The 15,719-nt window shown below is 44.9% G+C and overlaps 3 protein-coding genes across 3 annotated transcripts; 1 reads left to right on the top strand and 2 right to left on the bottom strand.

Moving 5' to 3' along the window:
* Window positions 1-545: 545 nt before the first annotated feature.
* Window positions 546-1,514, top strand: LOC103983019 (uncharacterized). Its single transcript, XM_009400150.3, has 2 exons — window positions 546-1,176; window positions 1,246-1,514. The coding sequence occupies exons 1-2, from the start codon at window positions 691-693 to the stop codon at window positions 1,360-1,362; spliced, it is 603 nt and encodes a 200-aa protein (XP_009398425.2). The 5' UTR covers window positions 546-690; the 3' UTR covers window positions 1,363-1,514.
* A 4,703-nt stretch (window positions 1,515-6,217) lies between these two features.
* Window positions 6,218-9,038, bottom strand: LOC135663256 (protein neprosin-like). Its single transcript, XM_065176783.1, has 7 exons — window positions 8,729-9,038; window positions 8,079-8,165; window positions 7,727-7,981; window positions 7,444-7,608; window positions 7,282-7,335; window positions 6,905-7,051; window positions 6,218-6,818 (listed from the first exon to the last, which is right to left on the bottom strand). The coding sequence occupies exons 1-7, from the start codon at window positions 8,897-8,899 to the stop codon at window positions 6,441-6,443; spliced, it is 1,257 nt and encodes a 418-aa protein (XP_065032855.1). The 5' UTR covers window positions 8,900-9,038; the 3' UTR covers window positions 6,218-6,440.
* A 1,422-nt stretch (window positions 9,039-10,460) lies between these two features.
* Window positions 10,461-15,236, bottom strand: LOC135663240 (probable galactinol--sucrose galactosyltransferase 2). The gene is made up of 14 exons (XM_065176781.1): window positions 14,559-15,236; window positions 14,248-14,474; window positions 14,072-14,162; window positions 13,936-13,984; window positions 13,739-13,830; window positions 13,544-13,654; window positions 13,210-13,332; window positions 12,169-12,579; window positions 11,943-12,084; window positions 11,791-11,858; window positions 11,577-11,711; window positions 11,275-11,492; window positions 11,108-11,196; window positions 10,461-11,026 (listed from the first exon to the last, which is right to left on the bottom strand). Exons 1-14 carry the CDS (start codon window positions 14,747-14,749, stop codon window positions 10,661-10,663), a joined length of 2,313 nt encoding a protein of 770 aa, XP_065032853.1. The 5' UTR covers window positions 14,750-15,236; the 3' UTR covers window positions 10,461-10,660.
* Between the last annotated feature and the right edge of the window lie 483 nt (window positions 15,237-15,719).

The following is a 15,719-nucleotide window of genomic DNA, read 5'->3' as shown; positions in this document are numbered from 1 at the left end:
GCATCGGTGCATCAACAATGGCGGCGGCTGGGGAAGAGAGAACGGAGGCGCCAAAGGGCTGCCTGAGGTAGAGAGGGCGGCGGCTGCTGGTGGAAAAGGGAGAAGAGTGAAGGGAAGTAGGGAGAGAGAGAGAGAGAGGTACCGCCGGAGGGGTGAGCAGCTGCTCGACAGGGAGGAGAGCGGCTCGGGCAGCGACAGTTCGCGCGGGTGAGGGGCGGCAAGGGTTCGTCCTTTCCGGTTCGCGTCGTGGGGAAGGATTTAGTTGGCTGAAATGGTTCAGCCCAATCAACTACTTCGAACTCAACGGAACCCAATCCCTGACTTAATTGAGCCGCACGCCCGAGTCGCCCGGTTCATGTGGCGCACCCATTTCGAATCGACCTGCCGCAACCAACTCGTGACGCTCGAACGAACCCAAACCTTAACTGTGCATATTGGAATTAATGTGTGAAGCAGAGAGAGCGAGAGAGACTAAGACAGAGACCGGCATACAGCCCAATCATGCACAAGAACAGTTCGAGGAATGACAACTCATTCCTCCTCTGCAAGTCGTCAAACAAAAGTTGGGAATTAGATTTATACGAAAAGTCTTGGCAGGTGGAAGGATAAGTCCTCTCTCTCTCTCTCTCTCTCTCTTCTCTCTCTCTCTCTCATACACACACACACACAGTCGTCCCTAATTCTGATCACATGGAGAAATCTTGCCTGGAGAGGGATCTCGATGACTGGGAGTTCCTCCCTGATGACAAGAGCTTGCTGGACTTCAGCCATGGCAATCAAAATGATTTGTTGCTCAAGGAGCTCACACTTGATGCCAATTACTTCATCTGCCCATCACAATCTTTCTTGGAGCAGCAGCAGAACTCAGAGCCAACCATGGAGAATAACTCAGATGATGATGCTGAAGCCAAAGGATTCAAAGACATCGGCGTCGTCACACAAGACGTGGAATCGCAAGTCAGGGAAGAGGGAGAAGAGAAGGATCGTGCAGGATCCGAGATCAAAGGCTTCGGGTTTCCTCCTCCGGGGAATTGGAGATCGACAGGTATTGGAGCCTTCTGCGCCATGGGAGCATCAGCAGCAGCAGCAGCAGCTGCTACTATCTGCATCTTCATCCTTGGCTGCCGACAGCATCAGAAACCTAAGATCCAATTCAAGATCTACACCCACGATAAGGTACTGCTCATCGATCAATTAAGAGAATCTAATCCCATCCTAAGTTCCTTTTGTGTGATGTGATTGCAGAGAATGAAGGAGGTTGTGCAACAGGCAGCAAGGCTAAACCAGGCACTGTCAGCCGCGAGGGGAGCTCCCATGACGAGGGCACACATCTCATTTGGAGGATACATTGCAAGTGCTTGATCGATCACTCTTCTCGACAATAAATGCTATAGATTACATGTGTGTGTGGAAATGCATGCCATAAGATCACGTTGTAAAGCTGCCTTGCATGGCAATAATTCTACTTGCTCTTCAAATTACAGCCGATTACAGTGCTCGTTTCAGCTTCTTTCTGTGGTTGCCTAAAGCTTGGTTTCATGTTTCCCTCTCTCACACTGTCAACGCACACTCTCTGCTTCGCACAGGAACTGAAACAGAGAAATGTTTGATGATACAGAGAACAACTCAATCATCACTAATTTATTACCCTATTCTGTAATTGTTTGAGCAAATCGGAGGTAGTGATGTTGACAAAGGAGCTGATTTGAAGGTCCAAATTGTCAGGAAAAGGTCGACCACAGATCCACTCTGGTCAGGCATGGAAGACTAAATGCCATGCAAACAACCAAGAAAAAGAATCAAGAAGGAAAATAATAACGATGAGGAAAAATAAGAGGGAAAGATATCTTTGCTGAGCCAGTTATGAGAGATGTGTATTGATACTGACCATGAGAGAGGAAGGATGATAATTGCAGTATTGTCATTTTCATATAGCTAGAAGAGTAGCTTCCATGTCCTTGTCAACTTGCCAGTGACACTGAATCCCTTGTTTATATGCATTCGATCTGCATCAAAGATTCATGCTCAGTGATCCTTGTATTCCATCATGTCTATAGAATGTATGTGTGTATGAGAGAGAGAGAGAGAGAGAGAGAGAGAGAGGTTTTATACATACCCACCTACATGAAATATAAATTTTAACTAAAACTTAGATCAATATATGTTGTGTTCTTTCATATCTGAAATCCAGTAGTTTCAAAATCATATTAATGTTGCACTCCTTTTCAAATACATGCATATCTCTTTAAAATAAATACTTGGTGGTATACATCATCATTTTAAATTCTAAAGGCATATACTTGAAATACCAACTCATTTGATTATATTCATGAGTCATTTCCTAATAATTTAAGGATTAATGGTGACTAAATTAAAATACTTATCATGATACCATAGGCAGATCATGACATCAATATATGTATACGTTTATTTTTATTTTACTCAATATTTGTATAATATTTTTTATTAATTAATTTACATCATTTATTTTTATTCAATTTTATTTGCCAAGTCTAATCCAACTTGTGGTCTCTGTAGAGACATCTGAATCTATTAGTGTATTATTGCATAAATAATATCAATGTCATGTATATTATTTAATATAATTAGTTATTTTTCTATTTTTTTTTAAAAATCCAGCTTGTAGACAACTGAGGGTGTAAATAATTTAATATAAATTGAATGCTTTCCTTAATAGCTTAAGTATATACTTAAGATTACTGAAAACTTAATTTTTAATATTTACCAAATACTAATATTTTTTTACACCATATTACATTTTAAAAGGGTGCCAATATAAGTTAAAGTCTCAACTACCAATTAGAATGGGCGATGGGTATACTGAGACGATTTTATCCTTTTTTGAAGCATATGAGCATCAATAATTATCTTCAAGAGCTTGAAGGGAGACCCGACGAACGTATAAGATAAGTTTTTAAGCTTTTAGAAATGAGCATTTACCAAATAAATGAATGGTATATATGGTTGACAAGTGATATTTCCCCCTTTTTACTCAACCATCACTACTACTCTATATGTAGTTCCACATGAAACCAACAAAAGGTAAAAGTTCTAATTCCTATCGACCTCAAACATTGATTGAGGGCACTCATTATAGAGGAGGAGGAGCAACATGCATGCTATAATTGATGGCATGGGACCCTGTGGAACCTGAGAAGCCATGCGAACAGCAAGGCCATGTTGAGCCAGCATTGACAACTCATTGTTGTCTTCATGCATTGAATGAATCAACTACAAGCCATGATGAGCAAAGGGATCACCAGTTTCTTCAACTGATGATTGCTCTCTTCTTGGCAAAGCACAAAGCATAACGCAATTAATGGCGTTTGATCGGCAATTGTTCTGCAGCCATAACCTTTTTGAGAAGCTTAGAAGCTTAGATGTAAGCATAGATCATTTACTTCTGACAAAAGAAGAGGGAAAGAATCACATTAACATAAATGAATGAACACCAAGAGAAGATTACATATCCACCGCCACCACCACCACCGCCGTATGCATACGTCGATGCATGCATATTCCTCTCTCTTCCTCTCTCTTCATAGACACCATGACAGAAGAGAATGACTACATGAAGAAATCACAACAAAGGAAAGGAAACAAGGTGACGAAACAATGACGTTGTGGCTTAGTAGAGGAAGCATCCGAAGAGGAGGGCGGAGAACGAGGCCAGGGCAGCAGCAGGTGCGGCGAGGGCGGTGGTAGTGGCGCCGGAGGTAGGGGTGGGGGCGGGTGCGTCAGCAGCGGCGGCTTTCTCGGCCAAGGAAGAGGCCACGACGATGACCACCATGGCCAGGGCGAAGAGCCTGAGCTTAAGAGCAGCCTCCATCGTCGTTGAAGAGAAGAAAAGATCAACTGTGACGATGATCTCCACAGATTCCTAGAGAGAGGGAGAGAGAGATGGGAATGGGTTCAGGTGGAGGGGGAGGTTATATAGTCGGAGAGAAGGGGTTGTGGTTATTGCGTGGCTGTGCAGAGAAGGCCAGACTTAGAAAGGAAGAAGCTGTCAAATGAAGGAATGAATGTGAATGAAAGGAGGAGATGATGGGCGCATGTTGATGACAGGGTGTGTGGGAGAAGGACGGAAGGCCCGCAATGCAGCTGTCCTCTCTCTCTCTCTCTCTCTCTCCTTCTTCTTCTTCTTTATTTGGTGTGGTGTAATAGATGACTGCTGTTGTCATCCACCTACCTGCAGTGAACCATCAGAACTTGCAGAAAGCTTTGGCTGGGCTTCACAATAGGATGGATTAAGTTGAGGAAATGGAAAGGGAAATGGCATCAGCATATATTTGCAGAAAGCGTTTGACCGATTCTGATGGGTTGGAAATGGTGATCAAAATTGATGTAAAAAATTATTGTAATGAGATATATGTGAAGTTATTAGGAAAATTTAATAAAATATTTATTAATGAATAATTAAATATAAAATCCTATAGATGATAAGATGAGGATGAATTATTTATTATTTAAGATGGTATGGTTGCATATTTTAAAGAGACATGTCACATTATCATATATCATTTTAAAATATATTGTAAGGTGCATGACATTTAATAAGGTATACTTTTCAATCATATTTTATCTTTATTTTCATTTAAACTTATGTCTTAAGCAACGAGATGAAAGAATAGACTATTAGTTTTCAATTTATATTGATATGCTAAAAAGCCCCTTATTGTTATTTTTCTCATAAAATGCATCAAATAATTTTCCATGGATTTTTTACAAACGACAAAAATACCCTAAAAATATCATATTATTATTATCTTCTAGTGGTCTAATGGATTAAACCAAATCAATTGGAGGAAAGAAAACAAAATTGTATTTTTTAGGATATTTTGTGTGATGCAAAAAGAGTGGGTATCATATGGAAAAAGGAAAAATGGGATGCTCCACTAGAAAAAAAAAAATGAAAAATGACGAACATTTGCAGGGAATTTGTCCAAAACAAATTGAGAAATGATTAAGAACTTTTAACTATTCATGCCACTTGATGGTCTTCTCCTCCGGTATCAGAGAGAGAGACAGGAGGAGCCCATCTCAGTGGCATGCACACCTCGAATCATGATCTGCTCTTCCACTCAGATATAATAATTAACTTAATTACTGATTTAAAGTATTTAAATTTAATTTTTTATCACCTAAATATTGATCTATGACAATATATCAAACCCACTTATCAAAGATAAAGGATTTGAAATCACACTCATTAAAAAAGATTAAGGGTTCAAAATCTCATTCGACATATTTCATAGACTTGAAATATCATCCGATATAATATTTTTAGACTTTAAATATTACCAAACTTATTTATTAAAAATTAAAAGATCAAAGATGTTAGCTAAGACGTCGATTAACGTCAAATATTATTTTTTATCTTGGTTTTTATAAAATAAAAAATAAATAAATTCATTGTAACCATCAGCCACTCATAAATATGGGAGTAGTAAACTGGGATAAGGTGTGGTATTCCTAGTGAGTTGGTGATCGTTTGGGCAAGACAGAACAAATAAGAGTTGTAAGAGAGGCAGATCAAATGATGCAATATTTACAATTAACTAAAATTAATTGATTTTTCAAGCTTAAAGGGAAAAAAAAAACAGAAGAAAATGATAGGATGATTTTTTAGAATATATATATATATATATATATATATATATATATATATATATATATATATATATATATATTATTTTCAGATTTCTCATTTGGTGTTCTCTTACACCCCCTTATAATAATACCTCCTGATTTGATCCTCCACCAACTTTCTCCCACACCCTATGGATCCTTGAAGAAGCATTGCATTCTCGCATAGCTATCAGTAGGATATATGCCTCCAAAATCCCACCTCCGCCCCTAAAAGAAATAGTGGTAGAAGAGACATTTTGTCACACAGCAGGGACAGCTCCACCACCACCACCACCACCGCCACCACCTCACATGAACACAGAAGAAGCTGGCAACTCAAAAAGTAAATCGTCTGACAACAATATCAAAAGTGATCACAAGCTTGAAAGAGACCCACAGCCTACTGTGTTGTCACATGTGTCATGCCTCGTCCGATCCTTCGTAATCACTCTGCTCATCGGCCATCGGCTTGTTCGGAAAAGCTGCCGACCAACTCAGGGAATCTATAACGTGCAGTGGGTAAGAACAAATAGGTCTACCTAAAGAAGTTGCAGTGCCATCAGCCATGTCGAGATCCACTGGTTATAATCATTTAGCCTTAAGCCGAACAAACGACTCCAAGATGGAGCAAATGACAGAGAAACACATACACAGCCTCTCTCTCTCTCCCCAGCTTTGTTAAGGATGGGAGAGGATGAGTTACAACAGGCAAAACAACATCTGAGTTAAGGATGGGATCAGACTGAAGAATGGTACAAGGGGGAAGGAGGGAATTCGATTAGGGTTTGTTTCTATGGACAATTGGAGTTTCTACCAGGCCCTCCATAGTAGAAGTACTGCCCCCATTCACCATTGTTTCCATTCTGCACATCATAGCAGTTTGACTGCTCTGTGAAGGCTCCAACCCCTGTGGGTGCCCTTAGATTGTTGGACCCGTCCACCACCTGAATGTTCCTGAAGTAGCTTGCCTTGCTGAACCCTTCTTCCGGGAAACGGCCACTGCCCATCTCGGTCGAGGTGTGCTCGCCGTCTGCGTCCGAGTTCACCACCTCCCCTCCCCATTCTATCATGCTCGCACTGTCTGACAAATAAGAGAACAGGAAAGAAGGCCAGTAACCCAAGACGTAATCGTTCCCGAACTGCATCCACCAGTTCCCCTCCTTCGGATCCTGCTCCGTCGAATCGAACCATACCAATTACCGCAGAAAATAGAGTGAATAAGAATTGTCAAATGCAGATTGAGGCTTGGTTGCACCTTCCAAACAAGTATGGATACATCATACTGCGAACCATCGTAGTCGGAGATCGGAGAGATGCTGGCACCCATTGCAACTTCATTGTTGACTTGAATGAACCCCGAGCACAGTAGGTTGTAGCAGCCAGTTGCTTGGTATGCATCACTCTGAAATTTCATCGTATGGAAACTATAAAGAACACACAATTCACAAAGCCATTGTGCAATATGTCATCTATGAAATGACACTATCTGAATCGTTTTGAATCTCTAACATGGTAGACACAGCGATAGAATAGTTCTAAGCAAAAGTTGTAATTATAACAACAGAAGAAAAAGGAAGAACGACATGATTAATGAAAAGAAATGATGATAAAGCGGTAGAATGTATAGCTTACGGTCCAATAAGTAAACAGCCTGGTGTTGTTGTCACCATAGAGATCCGGGCTGACCTGATTATTACATGCAAGCAAGACTTAATGCATGCACAAGCTCTTTCAATGTACCAAAGCAGAGAGGAAAGAGATTGCAGGTTTGTCTGGAGCTGATCAGAAATATACCTGCCAACCTGCTTCGATGCTATTGAGATCCTCACCAAAGGAGCCCCCCAATATCCAGAGCTGAGAGAGACTGAACTCATTGGGTTGTTGGATCTTTGGCCGCCACACATTTATGGTGGCCTTTGCTCCATAATATCTATCTCCCTCTACATAAGCAATCGCATGCTACTCAAGAAACACCCAAAAGAAACAAAAGCCATGAGCCAGGAACCAAAAGCAAGTCTAGAAAAGATGCAACTTTTGCTCCAAAGTATGGTTTCTTTGTTGCTTTTCTGCACCATACCTGATGGCCACTCTCATTGAGAAGGTCAGGGTCAACAGACAAGGGGCATGGGATGCTCCTGTGCTTCTTCCTCCCATATCTTTTGACGGAGCTGGCCCTTAACACATCATCCCTGGTTGTCCTCCTGATGGGGATGGTGTCCTCAGGGCACCTCCCGTTCTGATGCCATAGTTGAGCTGTGGAGGGGGTCTTCTTCTCCTGTGATGCAAGCTTGTTCTCATCAAACAAGCCTTCCGGGTGGTAGTTTGGCCGCATCTGGAAACATCAGCAAAAAGGGCTTGATAAAATACAGAAAGAAAGGTGGAGAATCTGAAAAGAAGAGAACAAAGTGAGGAGGAAGAAAGAGATGAACCTGGATTGAGTGGTTTTTGAGGAAAGGGTGATCAAAGGCAGGCTGGTGAGAGACATGCACACAATCGATGATATCTCCATCTGGACTCTGCATATTTATGTGATTTTCCCCCCAAACATCAAAAGGGGAAGAAATTGAATGATTGAAGTAGAATAAACGATTCCAAAGAATCTTTAGATGGAAAAAAGAAGGTAAAAATCTAAACTTTTGATGGAAAGAGAACTTTATTTTATGCAAGATAAAAACTTGATGGCATGTCCTTCTTCTGAGGCGAAGAAAGCTGCATCATGTAACATCTACACAAAATCTTGAATTTCTTAAAGAAATAGAAGAAAAAGAATCCTCTTTTAGCTATTGAAGAACGAAATTGAAACATTTTGGACCAGTTCATCATCATGCTACAACGAAGATGAGAGATCGACACAATAATACAGCAATCCTGAAATCGGCAAAAGAAAAAGAATAGGAACAACCGCAGCATTATGCGGAAACAAACCGAATACTTCTATCGACAAGGTTTCCGTGGAGAAGAAGCAATCTTTTAGGGAAAGGACGAAAGAAATGATGTTTCATTTGTCACCACACCGAACACCAGAAAGCAAAATCCAGCGAGAAGGAAGCATTATGTGGCGTTAAATCGAGAAAGAGACCCTGATACTCTTGACCGGCTTCTTGTTGAGCCGCTTCAGGTGCCGTCGCACCTCCAGGCGCTGCCTCACCGCCCTGTCGCCGCCCCCTCCCTCCGCGGCGGCGCACGATAACCAGGCAACAAGCGCCAGCACCACCACCAGGCCGCGGCACACGCTAACGTGAGCCGCCATCTGCTCCTATCGCTCCTCCTCCTCCGCCTGTTTCTCTCTCTCCCGAAAGGAACCCACACTCCTCTTCTTCGCTCTCTCACTCTCTCTCCTCTCCTTTCTCTATCGTCCGATCCCTCTCTGCATCACCTCGCTCACTTCGTCTCCTCCGTGGATGTATCCGTTGGAGGGGCAGAATGGGTAAAGTGTGATGCATGGATGTAACGTGTCACAAGCCGATATCTCCTGCGATACGTTATAAATAATAAAACATACCTATCTCCGTTATATACCACTGATTTGTCTTCGTATTACATGCATCTCGAAACGAAACAAGACATGTCGGACGTTATATATGATGGAAGCGGATTGACCGCAATCACCGACGTTTCGTGCCGCCACAGGATACTTCCTTTACATACGGCTTTCGGGGCCATCAGGTGGGTCCCGCACCCATACTACCATCTTCGCCAATCAACGACTCGCAAGCGGACTCGAGTAAGTTCAAGGGGGTGACTGTCATACTATTTTCTTCTTTTGGAAGTTCCTACAGCGTAGCATACGCGCTCACACATGGTGGACATCCCAAAATGCCCATACTCGTGCGTACGCCCCACGCGTGGGAGGACGCGTTGGATTCGAAATCTTTCCACTGTACTCACGTGCGAAGAGCAGCAAGAGAGGTGAACGGACCTTGTCACTCGGCGGTGACGGGAATCCTATGTCACGGGAGGGTTCGATCGGCGATGGATTAAATGGACGGCCCTGATGAGCTTATGGGAATTCGGCTATTCGAATCGGGTGTGCAGCCCGGTGAAGGGACCGAGTCAGCAGTAAAGAATCAGAGCAGGTATCAACCGTGGCACGAATGACGAGGCTGTTGGTGTTCGAATCAGATTTGAAAATAAGACCGTCGCTTGCGTCGAGATTCGAGCTTGGTGTGATGGGATTACGATGCGGTGGCCCCACATTCATACATACACTCAACAATTATTATTTACTTTATTCTAAATATGAATCAATTCACCGTCCGGCAGTATTTACTTCCCAATTTTCTCATCCTATCCATTATGAGCATACAAGGAGTAATGGACAATTAATAAGTCCAAAACACTATATAGCAATCATTTAGTGTCTCATTTTAGACAGCATCATAAATAAGCCGTATCCAGTTTACTTATCATAGTCCTTTCTCACCCCAGAAGTGTACCACATTACCATGACATGACCGTAATAGTGCTATATATATATATATATATATATATATATATATATATATATAGTGTCATGAGACTTGGATCGACTTCAATCAACCTAGCTCTATGGGATTAGCACTTCAATAGAGTTACTATTTGTAGATCTTCTGGGCTTTTGTCATGCAATTCCTCAATTATTAAAACAAATGACAAAGGCATGACTTAATATTTCTATAATGCAATTAAAGCAAATGAATTTAAGTATAAAGAAGTTATTTTTCTGTCAGTTGGAAGTGAATTCAAGATGCTTGTAATCCTGTTTGTTGTTTTATTTGTCGCACAGATCTTAATGTCTGTAGATTTGATCTCAGGCAATCGGTTTGAAAGCAACAGGTCAACTACTCAGCATGATATCATTTGATTGAGAAGAAGAAGCTTCAAATGTGTCAGCAATGGCAGAGAGCTCGTTTCGTGCGATGATAGCTGTTTATTAGAAGGTTGCTGCATCCACCTCAAATCATCTCATTAGTAGTCATCTACGCATCATCACATTTCAACTCCCCAACCCTCAAATCTTCCTGCTTTGCCTCTAAACTTGGATCCGCAGACTCCACTTGTACATCTCCTTCTCCGGCACCGGGAAGTTGATGGTCACAAGCCCAGTCCCCTCGTCGTAGCTGAACTCCACGTCCGACGAATCAAGCGTGCATCTGAGTGGCCGCTGTGACGAGTACGCCCCGAAACGCCCGCGGCCGCGCACCCGAAGTGCCACAGTGGCCGTGCTCCGTCTGTTCGTGCTCAGGGTCGCCGTCGGATCGCTGAGGACGTGGCCGTCGTCTTGTCCAGCGGCGGCGTGGTTTGACGTCACGCTCACGTCGAATTGCTCCACCGCGCCGCCGGTGTTGAACATATCTAGCAGGCCAATCGGCGCAAATGATATGCTCGGGGTGATGTTCTGCGCATATATGTACACAGTTGGATCTCCTTCACTGCACCGATCTAACGAGGAATTGTCAGGAAAAGTAGAGTTATATACCTTGACAGGGCAGACATGGAAGACCTCGTACTCGAGAACTTTGAGAGTCACCGGCAGCGTTGCTCCCTTGGGTAGCCGAATCAGCTCTCCTGAAGAGAGATTATGATGAGCACATCTATGACGACGTATCAGGTGAAGAGAGCGATCAACAAGTTATGTAATTAAACCTGATTTGAAGGCATAGATAACAGCTTGGCCTCCCCAATCCGGGCCGGCGAGTTGGGCGATGGCGTCGACGTCGGTGGCAATGACTGTGCCCGTGAGTGTACCCAGGGCGGCGTCGTGCACGCGAGTCTTCTTGGTATGCCTGCACCAGCCGGCGCCTTGGCAGTTGAAGACCCCCACCACGCCGGAGCACTTATTGACGTTCCATATCTTGAGCAAGCTGAAAGGACGACATGGATCACGAGGCTTAGCTCTATAACTCGCCATCACAACGCAGAGTAAAGGAAGGCAGACGATGGGCGACCTGGTGCCGTCACGAGCTGGGTCGCAGAAGAGGCAGTCGCGCGTCGGGCGACCCGGGAGCTGCGCGCGCAGGATGGAGCCGTCCGGCAGCACTAGCTTACGCAGTAGCTCGAAGTTATGGTGGCCCGGTTTGTCACTGCGTCAACGTGCAAGCAAAGCTCAGAAGAAAGGATCGTACGGTGAGGTTCCACTTAGCTGTGAACGCGGTCGCTCACCTAACGTAGATGGGACAGCCGCCAATTGCTCGAGCAGCAGCGTGATACTCTGCTGCTGGATGGAGACTCTGCTCAGAGGAGGAGGTTGCCATATCAAACTTGTGTTGCTCAAGTAAGGATTTGATTCAGGGGAGAAATGAGTGCTCACTTACATGGAACATATCCCAGTCCGGCAGCATGAACTCCCCCAGGAACAGGGTGTTGTAGGCCACAGAGGAGATGTGGATGGTGTGCGACGCCGGGTCTCTCGGGTAGAAGTCGTCCGACGCCCTCACCACCGCCGTCTGCTTCGCGCTGCACCGACGCAGTCAAACCATCAGATTAGTATGCAAAGCATGAATCGTCGATGGAGAGGAGGAGAGGGTGAGGCTTCATTGCCTGTAGAGGCCGTCGGTGTTATGGCACATGCAGGAGATGCAGCCGTTGTCGGGGAAGTTGCGGGCGACGGAGGCCTCGAGGGCCTGGTGGTAGGCGCGGGTGAGGGAGACGCGGCCGCCGTGGCCAGCGCCCAGCGTCTCGATGATGTTCTGCACGTCCACCTTAACGCCGTCGATGCCGCAAGCGGCCAAGTAGGCGTGCAGCTCGTTGTAGAAGCTGTACACCTTCTTGGGGTGGACGAGGCCGAGGCCATGGATGGAGAGGCTGTCCATGACAATGTCCGGCTGGTTGCCCATCACCCCCGGCGACTGCACCGGGTACGCCAGCGCGCTCTCGTAGTGCTCCATCCCCTGCACCGCCGGCTTCACCCCGCCCCAGTATCCGGCCATTGCGTGCCACACGTACACAAACCTGCAACAACAGCTTGCTCGGATCAGAACAGTCATTCGCTCGTCTTACAATTAAGTCACACATGCATAGAGAATTTTTTTTAATATATTAATATTTTAAAAAACATTAGAGATATTTAGAAAAAATAATAAGTATTAATTAAAATTGTAAAATAATTATTTTATTATGAAAGAAAACTTAATTACATATATAATTAAATTATATATAATTATAATTATTGTAATTTTATATTATAATTTTAAATTAAATATATATAGTTATATAATTATATGTCTACTTCCTCCTTTTTATCAAACTTAATATATTAGTCCTATAAATTTAATATTAAAGAAAAATTTAAACTAACATGAGGTTGAAAATAAGAGTCAAGCGAATAAAATTGATCACGCCATCTATTTTTACGAGCAAGAGAGAGATAATTTAATCATACATAAATAAAAAATATATTAAAAGATATTAAAGTGTGAAAAGAGATTGAAGAAAAATAATCATCAATAAATATCTAAAAAATAGAATTATATATATATATATATATATAGTCTAACTTATAATCTATCAATAATTTTGAGTTAATATATATTAATACTGACTAGTTTATCTTAACAACTTGTTTGAGCGTATAAGACTCACTTCACGTCGCGGCGTTTCTTGACCTCCTCCACTACCAGCTTAAGCCCACTGCGCCGCTCGCCCTCTCCCTGCTTGCGTTGGAATTTGGCGTTCTCCTTTATCCCCGTCAGCCTGCTGGCGAACCTGGTCAACAGTACCGCACATTAAACACGCCACCACCAAACGGAGATCCTACCAAGAGTTCAATTCATGGCCTTCCTCGTCTCGCTCATCTGCCTTGTGATTGGCGGCGCCGCCGCTGCTGCCAGTCACAAAGCAGCTTGACGAGACGGGAAGAAGGGACCACTCGCGGGGGTCATCGCGAACGACGAGGACTGAGGGTCGTGATGCGTACTGTGCTCCTTCCTGGACAACGGCAGCCGTCTGATCCCTGACCTCGCTGCCGATCTGCTGCCACCCGTCGTCTATGATGAGGAAACGCGGCGGAGCGCCGCCCGCGGACAAGCTGCGAAATCACGGGGGACAAGAGGTTATCGACGGATGCTCTCACGAGCCACCGCAGTTACGGCGGAGAAAGAGAGGTCTTCACCTTCGCAAGCCTTGGTCCACACCCTCGGCGGTGACGTCTGTGTAGAAGGCGTCCCACGTGCACCACCCGAACCAGTCCACGAAGGAAGGCAACTGCGTCAATCACCGTCATCTATCAGTGCGAAGAAGCTTGCAGAAATGTCCGGCAATAGACAGCGCGCGAGAGAGGGTTCCCGTCACGTGAACGAGGGTGTTTACCTTTTTCTTCTCGCGGTGGTGGAACGTCTGCAGGTGCTTCTCCACCGCCCTGTTCGGCGGATTTACCACAGCGAATTGGTTAGTAGAAAGGAATCAGGAAGCCTATTGAGCTACGAAGTTAACAGGTGCGACGTACTTCACCGCCTGGCTGATGACCTCGAAGGGATTGGCGCCGGCGTGCATGTAGACCATGTGCATCCCCTGCTTTGTTTCGACCGCCTCGTCTCCTGCACCAGGAAACGGGCCAGCAATAACATCAAACGCCGCATCTGCACTTTCTACAGTTGGCCGGTCTCTTGATTGTTTGCTTACCGCTCTCCAGGCATATCTCGATCTCGTCCTTGTCGTTGCCCTGCAAGACGGCACGGAACGGGCCGTCCAGGAGCGGGAGGAAGACGGTGTAGACGGTGGACGCCTCCGCCTCCTTGCCCTCCACCAGCAGGAACTGCGTCTCCAGCGGCACGTCCCGCCCGCACGTTCCCATCCGCTGCGTCATCCACCACAACTTGAAACGGAAGCAGCACATGAACCGTAGCCCCCTGGTGGTCGACGCACCACGCCGGCCGTTAATCTCCGACCGATCACAATACACACAAAGGCGGAACCGAGGAGCGGGGACTTACCGGAGGGTGCCCATGGGGAAGACGTGGAGGCTCTTGCTGTCGGAGGCGGCGGCACCGATGAAGACCCCAGCCATGAGGCCGGCGCCCGTGCCGCTAGTGAGGACGATGTTGTCCGGGACGTCGGTGAGGATGGTCTTCCCATAGACCACCAGATTCCCGTCGCTGATCGTGATCCCGGGAGTCACCGTCATCTTAAAGCCGAGGACTGCTTCTTCTTGATGGAAGAGCACTCTTTGCACCAGACCAACACGCTCGATGCGCTCTCATGGACGGGAGGGAAGGTGGGAAGCCCGGGGGACCGCTTTATATTCCCTACCCGCGCCGAGGGAGCTCGAGCCGCTGCCGCACATATGGCGACGCGTGGCCGTGTCCCCGGCAGATTTTTGTAACGCCCTGAAGAAACAGCGGCTGCACGGCTTCGTCACGTCACGAGAGCTGTACACGTGCGATTTGCTTAACGCAGGCGCAGAGGTTGAAGACGTTCACGCCATTGCTTTCTCTGCCTTCCACCTCCGACTCAGAGATGAGTCAATACGTGATCAATTGGTGGGTTGGGACGACGATTTTTTCGTGGTTGCAGCTGAAGGTTTGCGGACAGGTGGTGGGCCTGCGCTCGTCGGAGCGCAGCCCATGCCGAAAGCTCTACGACAACCGCACAAGTGCAGGTAATGTAAGCTGCAAGACTTGCCTTCTCGTAGGAATCGTGTTCTGACGCTTATGTTAAGGAACTAAACGTGGCTGATGGGATGATGACTGTGCAGTGTTGACTGTGTCCACCACAGATGTCTTCTTCTGGGCCACAATTCGACAAGTGGGCGAGGAGATATTTCTGGAATCACACGCTAATATTTCGTCGAATAAGACAATAATTTGGATGTTTAATCATCGCGTTGAACAATAGATGTGGACGTATTTAGGATGATATGATCTGTTGTGATGCATTAAAGAATGTCGCCAACTGTGATCATTACATGTAAAATGAGTCGGTGTTATTTGAAGATTCAGAGTTGTGACGTTACCTTACTGTACAATCAAAATTTTCTAGTTTATCTTAATCAAATAGGTTATCATATTAGAACAAGATTAGAAATAAAAAATAACTTTGATGGTACTATAACTATTATCATATCAGGGAATCAAATCTCATCTCGTCCTTGTTAT

The sequence above is a fragment of the Musa acuminata genome, chromosome BXJ1-4, assembly GCF_036884655.1.
Source record: "Musa acuminata AAA Group cultivar baxijiao chromosome BXJ1-4, Cavendish_Baxijiao_AAA, whole genome shotgun sequence".
NCBI lineage: Eukaryota > Viridiplantae > Streptophyta > Magnoliopsida > Zingiberales > Musaceae > Musa > Musa acuminata.
The sequence above is the reverse complement of the archived record's forward strand: the minus strand, read 5'-3'. Positions and strand labels throughout refer to the sequence as shown.

What these genes read in the sequence shown, in the direction of transcription:
- LOC135663256 (XM_065176783.1), bottom strand. Translation starts at nt 8,899, where the DNA reads ATGGCGGCTCACGTTAGCGTGTGCCGCGGCCTGGTGGTGGTGCTGGCG. An exon ending in AGCCGGTCAAGAGTATCAGG is followed by an intron (nt 8,166 to 8,728) that starts GTCTCTTTCTCG and finishes ATAAATATGCAG; the next exon opens with AGTCCAGATGGAGATATCAT. An exon ending in TCAAAAACCACTCAATCCAG is followed by an intron (nt 7,982 to 8,078) that starts GTTCATCTCTTT and finishes TGATGTTTCCAG; the next exon opens with ATGCGGCCAAACTACCACCC.
- LOC135663240 (XM_065176781.1), bottom strand. Translation starts at nt 14,749, where the DNA reads ATGACGGTGACTCCCGGGATCACGATCAGCGACGGGAATCTGGTGGTC. An exon ending in TTCCCCATGGGCACCCTCCG is followed by an intron (nt 14,475 to 14,558) that starts GTAAGTCCCCGC and finishes GTCGACCACCAG; the next exon opens with GGGGCTACGGTTCATGTGCT. An exon ending in TATCTATGCCTTCAAATCAG is followed by an intron (nt 11,197 to 11,274) that starts GTTTAATTACAT and finishes ATCTCTCTTCAG; the next exon opens with GAGAGCTGATTCGGCTACCC.
- LOC103983019 (XM_009400150.3), top strand. Translation starts at nt 691, where the DNA reads ATGGAGAAATCTTGCCTGGAGAGGGATCTCGATGACTGGGAGTTCCTC. An exon ending in AGATCTACACCCACGATAAG is followed by an intron (nt 1,177 to 1,245) that starts GTACTGCTCATC and finishes ATGTGATTGCAG; the next exon opens with AGAATGAAGGAGGTTGTGCA.